At 48.9% G+C, this 15184-nt stretch overlaps 1 protein-coding gene across 3 annotated transcripts in view; it reads right to left on the reverse strand.

The window, feature by feature from the left end:
* NTF3 (neurotrophin 3) overlaps nt 1–14504 on the reverse strand; it is a 65570-nt gene extending 51066 nt beyond the window's left edge. The window contains exon 1 of one of the 3 annotated variants that reach the window (XM_055281015.2): nt 14270–14504. In XM_055281015.2, the coding sequence (XP_055136990.1) occupies nt 14270–14287 (18 nt within the window). In that variant the 5' untranslated portion in view covers nt 14288–14504. Of the gene's footprint in view, nt 1–13236; nt 13682–14269 lie in introns of those variants that run through there. The other 2 variants (XM_055281016.2, XM_055281017.2) reach the window with 2 other exon arrangements.
* Nucleotides 14505–15184: the final 680 nt, after the last annotated feature.

Genomic DNA, 15184 nt, shown 5'->3' on the forward strand with positions numbered 1-15184 from the left:
CCTGATCATAGCTAACCCTATAGGAGGGTATCTGGCTGATATGCAAATTACTGGGGAGAACCAGTGCAGGAAGTCTGATCATTCCGAGATCACAAACCACTTTGCATTATGAATGCATTATGCAAACTGTGCCCTCAAGCCTGGTATAATATCTGCCTCTGTGAGTTGTTGGAGGAACTAAGGAGATGACACATATAAATAGGTGCTTGTAAGCCTGGTATATCTGCCTGGTATAATATCTGGTTCTGGGAGCTGTCGGGGGAACTACAATGACACATATAAATAGGTGTCTGCTCCTTGTTACTGCCCTATGAATGCTGGTCTTTCTCCCCGCTGTTCCCCGCCATTCATCCTCAATACCCCCTTCAGCAGATGAGAGATGGTGAGCGCTTCAGAATCTGCTAAGAACCTGTCTTGTCCTCCTGGCGTCCAATTTCTCAGGCAAATGCTGGATTTGTAGGGGATAGGAGGCCTTAGCCCAAATTAGTTGAACATCCTTAGAAGAACTTCCTTAACTAAGTGAGGAGTTCTCAGCACACTGAGGTGAGAATGGGACAGATATCATGGCAGAGCTGCCAAAAGGCAGGGAGGAGAGCAGAGTAGATTAGCAGTGTCAGCTAGTGGTTCTCAACATGGCTGCACATTGCATTCACCTCGTGAGCTTCTGTCCCAACCCTAGACATCCAAATTTAATTGGCCTGAATGACATCCTGAGCAATCACTGTTAGCAAAAGTTAAAAGACCTCAAAATGCAAAGTGAGATTGGAATAGCCAGGACATGGGAGAGCAAAGACACTAGAGGTCCTCTTTGGCTCCCTTTGGCTTTACCAAGGAGTATTCCCACTCCCCAAGCAACTGGATGGCATGCTGGGTGTCCATCTGGGTCTCTGTCACACACACTTTCCTTATACATGCTAAACAATGTGACCTTGAAAGAAATTATCCAGATATCCACTACTGACAAAAAAAATGTTCAATAGCACTTGGTAATTTTCAGGAGACTTTGAAACCTTACACACATACACACACACACACACATGTGCACGCGCACACACACACACATCATTTAATCCACAGGAATCATCTATGGGTGGATCTGATGTCCAGAAATCTGGGACCCCTTCATATGCCCAAGAAACTTTATCATCTGTCCCTATTCCATGATGAGCCTATGAAATGGTCTTCCACATCAGCAGCCCTCTCTGGAGCAAGTCATTGCCATAGTTTCAAATTTTCTGGGATGTAATTTCAAAAGCCATCTTCTTTTTTGATCCTGAATGAAATCAAATTAGGATGGAAATGCACAGAAGAAGGAAAAAGTTTCAGAAGTCCTCCCCACTATCAACCACCCTAAAATATCAGACATTTTAATCCATGTGTCCAGAGCCATTCTAATCAATGCATTGCTCCCTGGCCTCCCAGGCTGAGATAATCACCCCTGGAGCCAGTACTGGTCAAAGTAACCAGAGATCAAATCAGGCTTGCTGTGTTCCCTCTGCATCTCATTCATTCGTTTACTCATTCATTAATTCTTCCATCAATCCAACCATCAGCCATTCCTTCCTTCACTGAACAACACTTTATTCAGAGCCACATTGCAGCCGAGGGATCTTTTTAAAAACAAAAGCTTAATTGTGCCCTCAGAGTCTTCCACAGCTCCCATGCCCCTGGGGAAAAAAGGTAAGCTCCCAGTTGACTCCCGCCCACCTCTCCGCCCACCTCTCCACCATACGGTCCACATTATCCATACAGGATATGTGGGATGCTCTCTGTTCATCCCCTCCCTGGGCTTCTTTCAGTTCTTTAAGTCTTTGCTTTCCCTCATCTTGGGGTCTCCTCCCACGGAACTTCTCTACCTATAACTCTCCTCTACCCCATCTCCTCCTACTTTCACCAGTGATTACAAAACACATCTCAAGTCACCAGGAAGTTTCCTAGTTACTTCCCAGGGTTGTTTGACTCCATGTCTATTGCTGGGGACTCCTGCTGTCTCTCCACATTGGTTGGTTTGGGGAGAATCTCCCTTTTATCTCTGTCCCAGCCCCTGCTCACACCCTCTTTCTGTGGACCATAGTCACAGACATCAGGATACCACAGGAAAACACGTAATCGACAATTGGAACTTTTCTCCAATTCCCCAATATATTTTTTTGTCTTTGTCCAAAAGCTGACTGTCTCTAATGGCTCTATCCTTGACTGTGCCTCTGTCGAGCAGTCCCCAAAAGAACTAAGGAGACTTGCTGTAGACAGACAGTAACTTTATACAGCTGCCCCAAAAGGAGATGTAAACATGGAAGAGGGAATGGGAAGATGTATTCTTGATTCAGAGAAGAGCCAAAAAGTAAAAGGGAAATGTCAGAGGATTACAGTGACGAGCTGAGGCCTCTCAACCTGTAACCCAATCCAAATTCAACTTCATTTCCTAGACTTGCTAATAGACCACAGTCTAAAATATCTTTCTCTCGTACTCTCTCTCGCCTCCTCTCTCCCCCTTTTTTTTTTCTCTCTCTCTCTCATGCACACACACATATCAAAAGGCAAGAATATGCAATTAACACACTGGAGGTTTCCTTGGTGGTGGTTTAAATATTAAGAAAGACAGAAAAAGAGACAAGGAGTAAATGAGTTATAGAAAACAATCTTTTCCACATTTTAATCCACAGCTACCAAAAGTCTCAAATACTCAAAGAAAACCTCCATAAAAGAAAATCATGGAATGAATTCTAATGTGAAGGAATCTTAGATTTGAGCTATGAACAATGCTAGAATACTAATACAATTTCTTTTGGGGGAGCTATCTTGGACTCAAAGCACCATGCACATATATTTTTGGAAGGAAAGTCCAGGAAAGCTCTGGAGGGGAGTAGCATGCAGAGGTTGCAAGGAACATTTCCCCCCTTTGTATTTTAACAGCAACCAAAACTCCCCTGGGGCAATTCTCCCTCTCCTGCTGCATGTGGGGTCATCACCACAGGGCGCTGCATCCAGGTATCCTTCCCACAAGGGATCCAATTGACTCTATTGCTCTTGACAAGCTGGAAACCAGGAAACCACCTCCCACTGCATGCAAGAGTGGTACATGATGCAGGGTCGGGGATGGGAGGGCCCTGACATGACAAGAAGACCAACAGCCTTGCTTTGAGGATGTGGAACCCAAGGCCCTGGGTCACAGGGCAGGACTGACAGAAGCTGGACTAGACCTCAGGCCCTCCAGGTCCCTGAGTTTCCAGTTCATAGCCTGTCCCACAACATCGCACAGCTCTTAGAAGCCTCTTCCCAAACACTGGGATTGCTAAAAGGAGACCCAAATTAGTACTTCCCAAATCCCCCAGCCTATAAGGGCTCCTCCTCCTTCCTCCAAACCCCCAAAACCTCTGTAGTCCCTACCACCCAGATGCCTCTTACCAAATATCTACTGCCACATCCTGTAGTCTGCTTCTCTGCAAATCTACCCTATATTCCCAAGTAGACTGCAAGGCTGTTGAAGGTAAGAACTTGCTTTGTATCTCTTGGTATCCCACACAGCACCTCACACAGCGGCTAGCAATACTCAGTGGCAGCAGAGTGGCCCCTTACAATAATAGTTTGTAAACAGATATGAAAACCATCTGACAGATGTGTTATGTTTTTTAAAGGCTCCCTTGTAAATTCAAAAAAAATTACTAAATAGGACTCCATGTCTGTTTCTCCTGGTGTCCGGACCTGTTAAAAACAGGATGAGAAAAAAATAAATGCCTCCTTGAGCAGGAGGGACTCAGGACAGAAGTGGACAGTAGATGGCAGTCTGTTCCTGTATCAGAGTGGTCACAGAGACAATACATGCTGTATAATTAGGCAGGAAGTAGAAGCACAGCTTAGGGGCCTGAAGTGGACTCACCCCCACGATGCCACGAGCAGGGATACTTCTGAGAAGTACCTGGTGAGCACACACACCTACACCTCCCCAAGGCCCAACACCTGTACAACATGCGTGTTCCCCCGACTCTCCCCACAAGAACCAACGGCTCCCATCACAATGGTCTCTGAGCATCCATCACCCTAGCCCTGGGAATTCAGGGACAAGAAAACCACTGTCATGTGGAAGTGGAGACCATTCCTGGACCCTCCAGCTTGCTCCTGAACCAAGAGGATTCTCAATCATGGTTTGTACTAAAAAACAGCACCTGAAGTGGGAACCTTGTATTCCATCTTCCTTGCTTCCCTTGTTCTCCCTGGAGCACTATGATTGTAACCTGTCTGCCTCCTTCACCGGTTTCCAGACCCCAAGGCCAGCAGCACTACATTCATCTCTGCTCCTTCCCCAACATTTAGCACATGACCACCAACAGAATGCTTAATGAATAATCTCTACACGTGTGTTTTGACTTGTTTTCTGAGTGTCTAAGGAGGAGTTATCCTAATGCGTATGCAATGACACCCAATTCCCTGTGACCAAGAGCCCCAATTTGCAGGAGAACTAAGCAGGCTAAGACACGGGGAAGAAGGGTCTCTAAAAGAGATTAAGAACAGCCTTTTCTGGTCATCAAGCACTGAGCATTCATGACCTTAGCCTTGGGACAGGCCAAAAGGGGGATAAAGGTAACACTGTTTTGAAGCCCTGGCAAGGTACACTACCTCTCTGAGCCAAGTTCCTGGCACTGTCACATTGCTACTGCACACTCTGAGCTCACGATGACTGGTCACGCATTCATTCACTCAACACATCCCTGTGGCTGTCACTATTCAAGGTGTTGGGGGACACAAAAATGAAAACAACAGATCCCTTTCTCTGTGAAGTTCATATTCTAGGAATGCAAATTAAACACAGGCTGCTAAGTGGTATAACATCGGGAGGCTGGGAAGGGAGCCCCAGGCTCTCTGGGGAAATGCAGGGAGGCTTCCCAGGTTAAGCAAATATGTGAAGGATGATTTTAATATCATTGGTGGTGATGGAGGGGTAAGCACTTGAAACACAATATAGGTACAGAATATATCCTCCAATGCTATCTCTGATTCAAGAATAAATGTATCACTTGTACAGAACATTTGCCTCTATATTTAGGCCATTTGAGGTATCCCCTTCTTCATCCATGCATTTGTCCAGATTTTTCTACTAGCTCCCAATTCTCACAATTTAATTAATGATAAGTCAAGAAAGACCTTAGAGATAATCAAAGCCAGTAGCTCTTAATAGATGAGGAAGTGAGACCTAGTGTGGTTCGGGGACTTCCCAAAATTGTGGTTAGCCTCTGTTGGAGTTAGAGGCGGGGTCTGATCTCTCTGCAGAGTTTGGGATCTCTCTGATTTAGCTCATTGAATTCAGCTACCCACAGACAATTTTAATCCCACATAAACTGCTCCCATACTCCCAACTTCCAATCCAAGATCCACCACGAATCTGGCAAGCTTGTTTCTTCAGTGCTTCATAAACGTGCACTCATCCATATGTTCAATGACTTATCTGGCATCACATAACTTAATTTCCTCCTCCACCCCCTCCAAATCTCTCTACATAAGTCCTCCAGGCCAGCAGGGATACCTGAAAATCCGAGGCATGGGCCACAGTGTGAGGCCGAGGGAGCAGCGGAGTCATGGAAGATGTGATCTGTCACACTGGTAGGGTCCTTGTGACCCTCTAGTGAGTCCACCTCCTCCCTTTTCCAGGAAAAGAGGCCCATGGAGGGAAAGTGATTTGCTTAAAGTCACACAGCTAGTCTGGGCTCTCTGCAGGGAGACTGCGGCAAGCTATTTAAGGTAGCCAGGTGGGTGTTAGGAGGACTGGGCTTCTTCTCCACCATGGGACACACCTGTTGGGAAAGCAGGTGATTTCTAGAGCTGTGTCTTCCTCTTGAACCCAGTGGAAGTACCTTATGAACTATTAGAAGCAGGTCCTCCAGACATGGGATGAAACTAATCTCAGACTGAGAACTTGAAACGAACTCCCTGAGGGATCACTTAGAGCCAGAGAAGGATATTTTTAAATGCTGGGGTCTTAGATCTAAAAACAGAGGGAAGGGGGAAGTAAATTGCAAGAACCTGGCTATCAGTTTTTAAAAGGCTATATACTCCATATAAAGAAATAAATTATCACCCTACACATGAAAAGTTATTTTAAGCAAAGTAAATACATAATGTTTGAGTACCTATGGTCTAATAGGCATTAGGTTAGTGTTCAACATGTGTTTGTATATGCAAATATCTTTAAGCAACAGAACAAAGTCACCTGTCCTTAACTGTCTTGATGATGTATATGTGGTAGTGATGGTGAGGAAATCAGTGGAGGAAGAAGGAATGAGCCTTTAGTCACAATCTTCAAAAAGGGCAACATCCACCCCAAGAACCTGTTTGGCTTCTCTACTTCTGGTACTGCCCAGAGAATGGCGTGCAGTGGCAAATCCTCCTCGGGTGGAGGGCTCTACAGCTGCTCTGCTCTGCATCAAACACAGCCTGGGGACCTCAGTCTTTAGCAGTGACCCCTGCCCCCCAACCTCCCAGCAAGAAACTTACCTTAACTTTGGCCCCAGTGTAAATGGTGTGAGTTCCCTAGCCTATCAAAGAAAGCCGTCTTCCAAATTCTAAAGATACCTCATGCTCTCCATTCATATTCTTTTTCACTTTGATTCTGTGCAATTCCAGGACTCAAGAATGCTGGGACCTACCACCTCTCATGGGCGTGTGGATCAAAACCAGATGTCCAGCTCCAATTTTATAGAGTTTACAAGGAGGCAATTGTGGCTTTAATCAATATCCGTGTTCTGTAAGGGCAGATTCCCTTGTCAACAGAACAAGAAGTAAAGGGAGAGGGCCAATGGAAGCTGAGACAGATCTGACACATGCTTGCCAGCAGGTGGCTAGAAAACCTAAACATTTGTCTTGCACATGAAAAGGAGGCTTCTGGGGGTAGGGAGCAGGTTACCCTATGGGGTGACCAACTTTGCAGAAGAAGATGGACCCAGCTCCCATCTGGATGACATCACAGAACATAAAAAACAATCTGACTGGCAGGTGATGGGCTTGGGATGCCACAGACTTCAGGCTGGAAAGCCAAGAACATCAGCATACCCCTTAACCTCACATAACCTCAGTACCCCCATCTGTAAATGAGATTATTTTGAGTATTGAGATAATGCCGTGTAATAGCTCTAATAATGCCTGGCACCCAGTAAGTACTCAAATATTAACTGTCATCATCGTCATCATCCATCATCTTAAAGATGGATGCTTACCTTAGTCAGAGACATTGCCACCAAAAGACATCCACGTGGAAGCTGAATGATTGGCACCAGACCTGCCAGAAAACCAAATCACACCCCTTTCAGCTCTGCACACCCTGTGTAGGCTAAGCCAATGTCTGGAGCATTCTTGGCCAAAAGGAAACTCTCTGGCATGCCTTTCTGCCTTTGACTCAGCCACTCCCCAAAGATAAAAACAGGAGCTCGTTAAGGGCGTGCCAGGGTGCACTCCAAGTGAGGTAATTAGCACTGATTAGGTAGGAGGATGTGGCTACTGTGGAATCCTACAATGGCAGGGCTGGAATGGGACTGGGAGATCTTCTAATTCAAGCCCTTCATTTATAGATGGCAAAGTCATGTCCTAGAGAGAATGTCCGGGGTCACACAGTAGTAGCTAATTAGTGACAGAGCCCAGTCACTGAACCTGGTCCTTCCCTTCTAAGTCAGGCAGCTACCTGCTGCCTCAGGCTACTGAAGGTCACCCTGGCCTGGGCTCTTGTTAGCTACTATTTCCTCCAAAATCTCTGGCCTTGAATGTTGGAGAACCTTAAATCTTCCAAAAATCTCTGACTGAACAAACCCACAAAAAAAACGGGGCTCACAAATGCCTTCTCTGGAGATGTTACTAAAAAGTGAGCAATCACAACAGACCACGCCAAATTTCATGTCAAAATCTGTTCTGTTTCAATGACATCACAGTCAGTCATAGGTTTGTCCTGTGAGGACAACCAAAGCTGCAGCAAGCTCTCAGTGGTTCCCAATTAATCCTATTTGAGAAGGACCACGGCGCAGATGGGGACATGAAGAGCAAATGCATTCTGACCATGTGCAGGTGTGTGCAACCTCTAGCCTCCCAGTATTTTTAGGTAAAATAAAAGGTTGAGTTATGGAAAACTATTAACAACAACAAAAAATACTTTAATGCTCTGGGGCCACACAGGTTCTAAAATGAGTCCTCTGAAAGACTTTTTTTTTTGTCCAGCCTCAATCTTGTTAGAAATCCATCCAGGCAAGAATGAGGTAATATCTACACTGGCCTCATACTTCAAAGTTCAACATGCCCATATAAAAATGATCTGAAGGAAGGTGTCCCCAACTTTTTTCTCAGGCTGGCCCACCTGTAAGAAGCAATCCAATGACAATCCAATCTGAGCCAAGCATCCAGATACCTGCCACCCATAACATAAGCTCTACAAATGCCCCCTGTCTACCCAGGGCAGCTCCCGTGCTCACGTGTCCCCCAGCACGCACGCACGCACATCCTGTGGTCTCTTACTCCACACACGCCCGTCCACGCACAAAGTACATCCACAGACCTTATCAGCAGCACCACACAGGGCTTAGGCTTGTCTCCAGTAGAAGATTTGGTCCTTTTCCAACAAACTCAATTTTAAATAAAACTAAATCTAAAACCCTAGCAACGGTCATTAGTTCAACATCCCCAACGCCAGAAACTGCCTGCCTCGTTAAAGAGTAAAACAGCAGCGGGTGAGGCTTGAGGCAGGGTGGTGGGCTCTAAAGATCTTCTGTGTCGGCTTGCAGCCCCTCTCTCACTTCCAGGCAATGCACAGACTTACGTTCCCTCCAGCTGGGGGTGGGAGTGCTGTAACTGCTCAGGAAAAGGTCTGGAGAAGCTTGCAGCAGAAGCCGCCTGCTCCGTCAGGCGTCTTGAATGTAGGGAAAGAGGAGAGGCCTGAACATCTGATACATCTGGGAGTAGAACTGTAGAGATGGGAAATGCTATGTAATTAAACTCTGCTGGCCTGTCCCGCCTGGGAAATGTGAGGCCCATCAGCAGTGACCTCTTCCAATCAACTTAATTGGCCCAATCTCGCCAAGAAAAGCAACAGAATTAGTTTAGTGCCTCTTGAAAATAGCTTAGCTCCTGACTATTTATGGCCACTGAACTCAAGGATGGGAGCCTGACTCTGAGCCAGGAGTTGACAGCACGTGCTAACTTCTGGGAGGAATTGGAGGTATCAGTGTGTTTCCGTGCCCCTCTGCGCCTCCACCTTCATCTCTGGGGAAAGTGGCTGTACCCAACTTGCTGCACTGGGCACAAAGAATTTCAAAGACCCAAAGCCCAGGCTTTCCTCTTACCAGGCAGGCTGGACTTTGCTCCTCTTTTATTCAAATGGTGCCTATGTCAAGGGCAATTATTATTTTTGCTGTTCTCCAAGTCACATTTGTTTTGGTGCTGTGGTCTGCGTAGCTGATGTTAAAAAATAAAGAAATGTCTGTCTCTGATCATTAATAACATTGATTCTTAGACTACTTTTCCTCTGAATAGCTCAAAGATCTTAACGATTTCCATCCTCTATAATCTAGGCCTGGCTGCCTCCAGCTTCTGGATGAGTAAACTGAGGCAGTTATAAAAAGTTTTATTGGCCGGGCGCGGTGGCTCACGCTTGTAATCCCAGCACTTTGGGAGGCCGAGGCGGGCGGATCACGAGGTCAGGAGATCGAGACCACGGTGAAACCCCGTCTCTACTAAAAATACAAAAAATTAGCCGGGCGTGGTGGCGGGCGCCTGTAGTCCCAGCTACTCAGAGAGGCTGAGGCAGGAGAATGGCGTGAACCCGGGAGGCGGAGCTTGCAGTGAGCCGAGATCGCGCCACCGCACTCCAGCCTGGGCGACAGAGCGAGACTCCGTCTCAAAAAAAAAAAAAAAGTTTTATTTACACAGCGAGTGAGCAGTAGAGATGCTATGGGCATCATGACTACTGATTAAGTTGCATTGTAAAGAGAAAGAGGTACAGATCCTATTTTCACAATGACCTACATACATGCTAGCACCTGTATTTAATTACATTTCATCTTTGTATAGCTGTATACAACTAAACACACCAAGTTTTGACGGGGGAAAAGAGGAGTGAACTTTCCTCCTCCTTGAGTCATTATACTGCCCCTTTACAAAAAGAGAAACAGAGAGTTAAAGAGATTAAAAAGGTCCCCAAAGTCACACTTTTCCCAAGTGGTAGAACTGGACTAGAACTAAGACATTCCCAATCCAGTCTTGCACTTCACCACCCTGCCCTCAGAAATATCTGCCCCCGATCTTCTGACCAATAGTCAAGCCCTATATAAACTATCTCTTACACAGATGGGTTTCCCCCTCAAAAATAAGGTAGACCCTTAAAATGGCACAGCTGTAACTTCATGAATTCAAAAATGTCATGAGTCAAATAAAGTCCTCCCAAACATATGCCCAACGGTGGTCAGAACTTAATCAAATGGGGATCCCCCCGTCATCTGGTCCAGACAGGCAGATATGTGCATCACAAAAGCACAGCCTTCACTCTGTTCCTATCCAGTTGCCTCACTAGTCATCTCAGGGTATGGACCCGATCAACTACACCTTTGTCTCATTCCCCAAAGTCTACGGCCCTTCTTTTTTGTACACCTTTTTTCACTAAAGATGCACATCTGAGTATCCAAGACAATTTTTATCCTTTCCCAGACACACAGAATTCCTGCAAAAATACATACTGGCACCCCCTTCACAAGAGCCAGAATATCCACCCCTCCTATCCACCTGGCTAGTTTTCTCCCAGTTACGTTACTTCAGGCCAAAGTGCATGTGCAGGCATGTGCAGGCACACCGCCCCCCACAGCACACACTCAGGATAGCTTTACACTCACAGCCCAGTAAACATCAAAGACGAACAAATGCCCCCAGTCCATCTCTTCCCTGATCGTGACTTCACCATTCTCCAGCTCCACATAACAAGTCTCATTCCAGCTATGAAGGAGGCTCTGTGTACTCTCAGAAACTCAGTCCTCAAAGGGATCTGGACCTGCATTCTGACCTGAAGTGCAGCACCCTCCAATTCCCAGCCTACACCCCAAACAAGAAACAACACCATCCAGCTCCCTTCCCAATACACAAAAGTCTACATCATCCCTATCTTTATGCCCCGCTTTTTACAAAACGAGAGATATATTTCAAGTCAGCTTCCCTTTGGCCCCCAAGATCCATAAACATCTCTAGAAACTGAATTATAGACCTTGAAGAAACCTCAACAAGCGTTGAGCTCTGTCTATTTCTGGCAAAATTGCATCAGTTTTACTGAGCCTGGAGAAGGAATTTTTCCAGGGCAGTGTGCCATGCCCCAGTACCCAGCAATGGGCTGAGCATCCAGTAGGCACTCCATTAGCTTTACCTGATTATCAATATGAACTGGTGATAGTGAATTCTCCTATTACATAAGAAACCCATTACAAAACATTATACAACATGCATCCCTGACACCAGGCAGATAGTGCATTCCTCTACTTACTTCAGTCTTATGCACACATCTCTTCCTGTTCCCACCCAGTGCCAACGCACAAGGACTTTCCCCTTAAATGTACATCCCTCATTCTAAGCCTCCTCCAATTCTTTCCTCTCTGGGGAGGAAGGAGGGGGGAGGCAAACACCAACCCCAACCCGGTGTCCTTCCCTGCAAATGCTTTGTCTTTCCATAAAGAGGATCTGAGCTCACACTTTTCTACCCCCCACATGCCCCAATGCCATTCCAGCCAAATTTCCCAGTGCACCCTCATGAAGTTCAAACCCCGTGCTCCTCAGATAATCTTTCCCCACCCCCCACACACATCCCTTTGGTAATCCTCAGGCGCCCAACCTTCCTCATGCATCCACCTTTCCCTCACACACACAGCCGCCCTCCTACACCACACCCACTCCATGTGTTTGTGCAGGCATGCACAAGCCATCTGTCTTCAACAGGCTGCACCTCTCCTCCTGCTCTGACACCCTTCATAGGCACAGATTTCGAATTAGCTACACCTATGTCCCTGCAAGCTCTTCTCTCCCGCTAAGCACACAGATGCCCATCCGACACACTCCCCAGAAACACACACCTACCAGGCACCAAAGAGGGATGGGACTCCAGCTCTTTTGCCACCTCCCCCTACACACACACACACACACACACACACACACACACACACTTTGGAAAAACATTCACATCCCTCCCTGACCACTCACTCAATGGTCACAATCTCACTCAATAGATAAGCATATCCAGTTCACACACAACCAAACCTTCTAAGTCCAGCTACACTCCGGTCCTCACCAACACAAAATCCCACACACTCTCCCTAGGAGAAATACCCCAGACTTTCTACCTCCTTTCAACACTGTTTACCGGAGCCTGCATTATTTTCCAACCCCCTTAACTCCTAACAGGATACCCAAGTCTGTGTGTTTGCGCCCAAGGCAGAGGGGGTTGGATTTTATCCTCTACATTCTACCTCTCAGCTTTCTTTGTGTGACATGTCAGAAAGGAATTGAGGGCAGGCGGGAGGCAGGCTGAGTATGCTGGAGAACTGAGTGTTGTGAAAACAGGACGGCTGGAAAAGTCTCCTCTATGTTACAACTTTCTCCTATCCTGACGTTTAGGACAGAGCGCTTCCATGTTCTCCTCGCTCGCTGTTTTGCGGGGTAGGAGCGGGCACCTCTTTATTTAAAGAGCAGGTCGCTCAGTACACTCCATAATCAGCTGAGTTACAAACATCAGGCTCCAGGAGAAACACCCACCCCTTCCAGGCTCCCCTCCCCTCTCAGCAGGCCCCCGCCCCCACCTCTACACACATAAACAAGTCCACAGGCGCACAGTCTCCCAAGCTCTGTAGCTCCGAGCCTGGCGCTCCCGGAAGCAACCTCCATTCGGACTCAGAACCTGCCGCCCGCCGCCAGAGGCCGAGGCCTGACGATCTTTTCGGTGTTTCCCCCGCCGGGAATCCCACCCGAGCCTCGATTCCAGCAAAAGGGATCCTTTCTGGTCCACAGCCCCGACACCGTTCGACGCAGGGATCTCAGTGCCGTGCATCTGAAGCGCAGACGACGAATGAACGCAGCAGCCAAACTCCCGCAAAGAAGCAGCGCCTCCTGGACGCGCACCCACTCCCGCGGAGAGCAACAAGCAGAATCCTATTCCCCCATCCCACGCCCTCGGCCCTCGCCCCTCCTGTCCCTAACCTTCAACTCCCAAGCGTCCCAAATTTCATCAGGAGCATCCACCACTGAGTAAAGCTCTGGGGCAATGGGGCAGTTCGGTCCGTCGTTGGGACCTTTAAACTCCGACCTGGCTGGCTGCGCGGGTGCCCAGGTCTCCCGGCCTCCCACGCCACCGCTCAAAGTCCGAGAACAGGCTGGACCATACCGGGAGGAGATCCCCAGGGATGGCCGGGCCCGGGCGCCCGCTGCTCCCCGGCGGGGTCCCAGATGTGCGGGCTGCGTACGGAGCTCCAACATCTGCGCAAAGGCCCAGGGTGGGGTGGCCACCGGGTGGGCGCTGGCCCAGAGGAGCCCGGGGGGGCGAGGTCTTTTCTGAAAAAACCCTTTCGGGGGATTCCAACGCAGGTACGCGGCGCGCGGCGGTGAGTCCCAACTCCCAAAACTGGAACGCGACCTTCCTGGTGCTGAGCTGCGCGTCCCCTCCCCCCGCCCACGCCCCGGCGGGAGTGGTGCTGGGGCGAGCTGAGAATCAGGCTCAGTGGCCGGCAGAGTGCAGGGCGTGTGCAGGGGAGCTGCGGCGGCACCTCCCCGCCCGGAGTTCTGTCTGCCACCCCCTTTTGTTATAGGATGCGCTAGGAGCTTTCTCGGAGGAGCAGGCGGGTCGGTTGGGGGTGGTGGGTGGTTGATTCTGTTGAATCCCTTTCCTGCTCTTTCGTCGTCCCCATTTCCCCTCGCCTGCCCCCACCCTTTCCAATCCAGGTCCCTTAAACTGATCACCTTCCCAGATTGAGGGAAGCTTCTTGGGCAGCCGAGGGACAAGAGGGGAGGAGGTGGAGAAGGGTGTCCGTGTCCGTGTGTGTGTGTGTGCGCGCGTGTGTGTAGGGGGGTGGTTGCGGTTGCGCTTCGGCCTGAGCAGATCCCAGCGCAAACTTTGGGGAAGACACAAGCCCGGGAAAGTGAGTGAGCGCGGCGCGATGGGGGTGGGGCGGGATGCGGATTTGGGGCCCCCCCGCACGAGTCCACTGGAAAATCCCCCCCCCACGTAGACCCCCATCCCCAAACCTGCCCACCAAAGGTGCCTGCCGCCTCCCCTTACCGTGGCAAAAGTAACCATGGCATCCGTGTGGCCGTTTCCAGGGACGTCGACATGAAGAGAAAGGTGGACGCGAGCTCGGTCATTCAAAGTCTCCCCCACCCCGCCGCAGCCACTACCCAGCAGGGGAAAAAGGAGAGGAAGAAAGAAAGGAGAGAGAAGAAAGTAGTTGCGCCGGGCTGTGTCGCGGGGCGGTGCGCGGAGCTGTTCGGTAGGGAGAGGAGCTTCAACTCTGAGTCCCGTGAACATAATCTGCGCGGTTATAACCAGCCAACCCGGCCAGATGGCTCCGCGCTCAGCGCCTTAACCCCTTCCGCGCCGCGCCGCCCTCCCCCGCCGGCCCGCGCCGCGCCGCGCACGCCCGCGCCCCAGAGCCCCTCAGACCTCACTTCGGGACCCGTGGCGGGGAAGGGGTCATTTCTCCTAGCCCCTCTTGAAAAACAAAACGAAACAAAACAACAACAGCAACAAAAACTTCCAAATTTGTAGTATTCTTCAGTACCCCCCCACCCTTGACTTCCCTTTTAGAGATCCAGGAAAAAACGAAACATTAAATGTATCGTAACAGGTTACACGTTAGTGTCTTCAGCCTTTCTTAGTTGTTCTTTTTCTTGAAATTTTTCTTTTTGATCTTTTTTCTTTCAAGATTTTCTTTACAAGGCATTAGGGCCTTTTCCTGCCCCTTTCCTCATGCGGATCAGATCTGAGGCATAAACTTCTCCCCCAAACCTTAGACCCTTCCAGCTCCAGATCTCTCCCCACCCCCTACCAAGCCCACCCGCCACTCCTACCCCCCACCCCACAACACGAACACGCCCAAGGACAATCGCTCCCCGGCGAACTCGCGGCTCCCGGGGACCCGCACCCAGGACGCTGTGCCGGCGGTCAAGGGAGGTCAAGGTAGAGGGGTGTGGGGGC

Source organism: Symphalangus syndactylus, chromosome 5, assembly GCF_028878055.3.
Source record: "Symphalangus syndactylus isolate Jambi chromosome 5, NHGRI_mSymSyn1-v2.1_pri, whole genome shotgun sequence".
NCBI lineage: Eukaryota > Metazoa > Chordata > Mammalia > Primates > Hylobatidae > Symphalangus > Symphalangus syndactylus.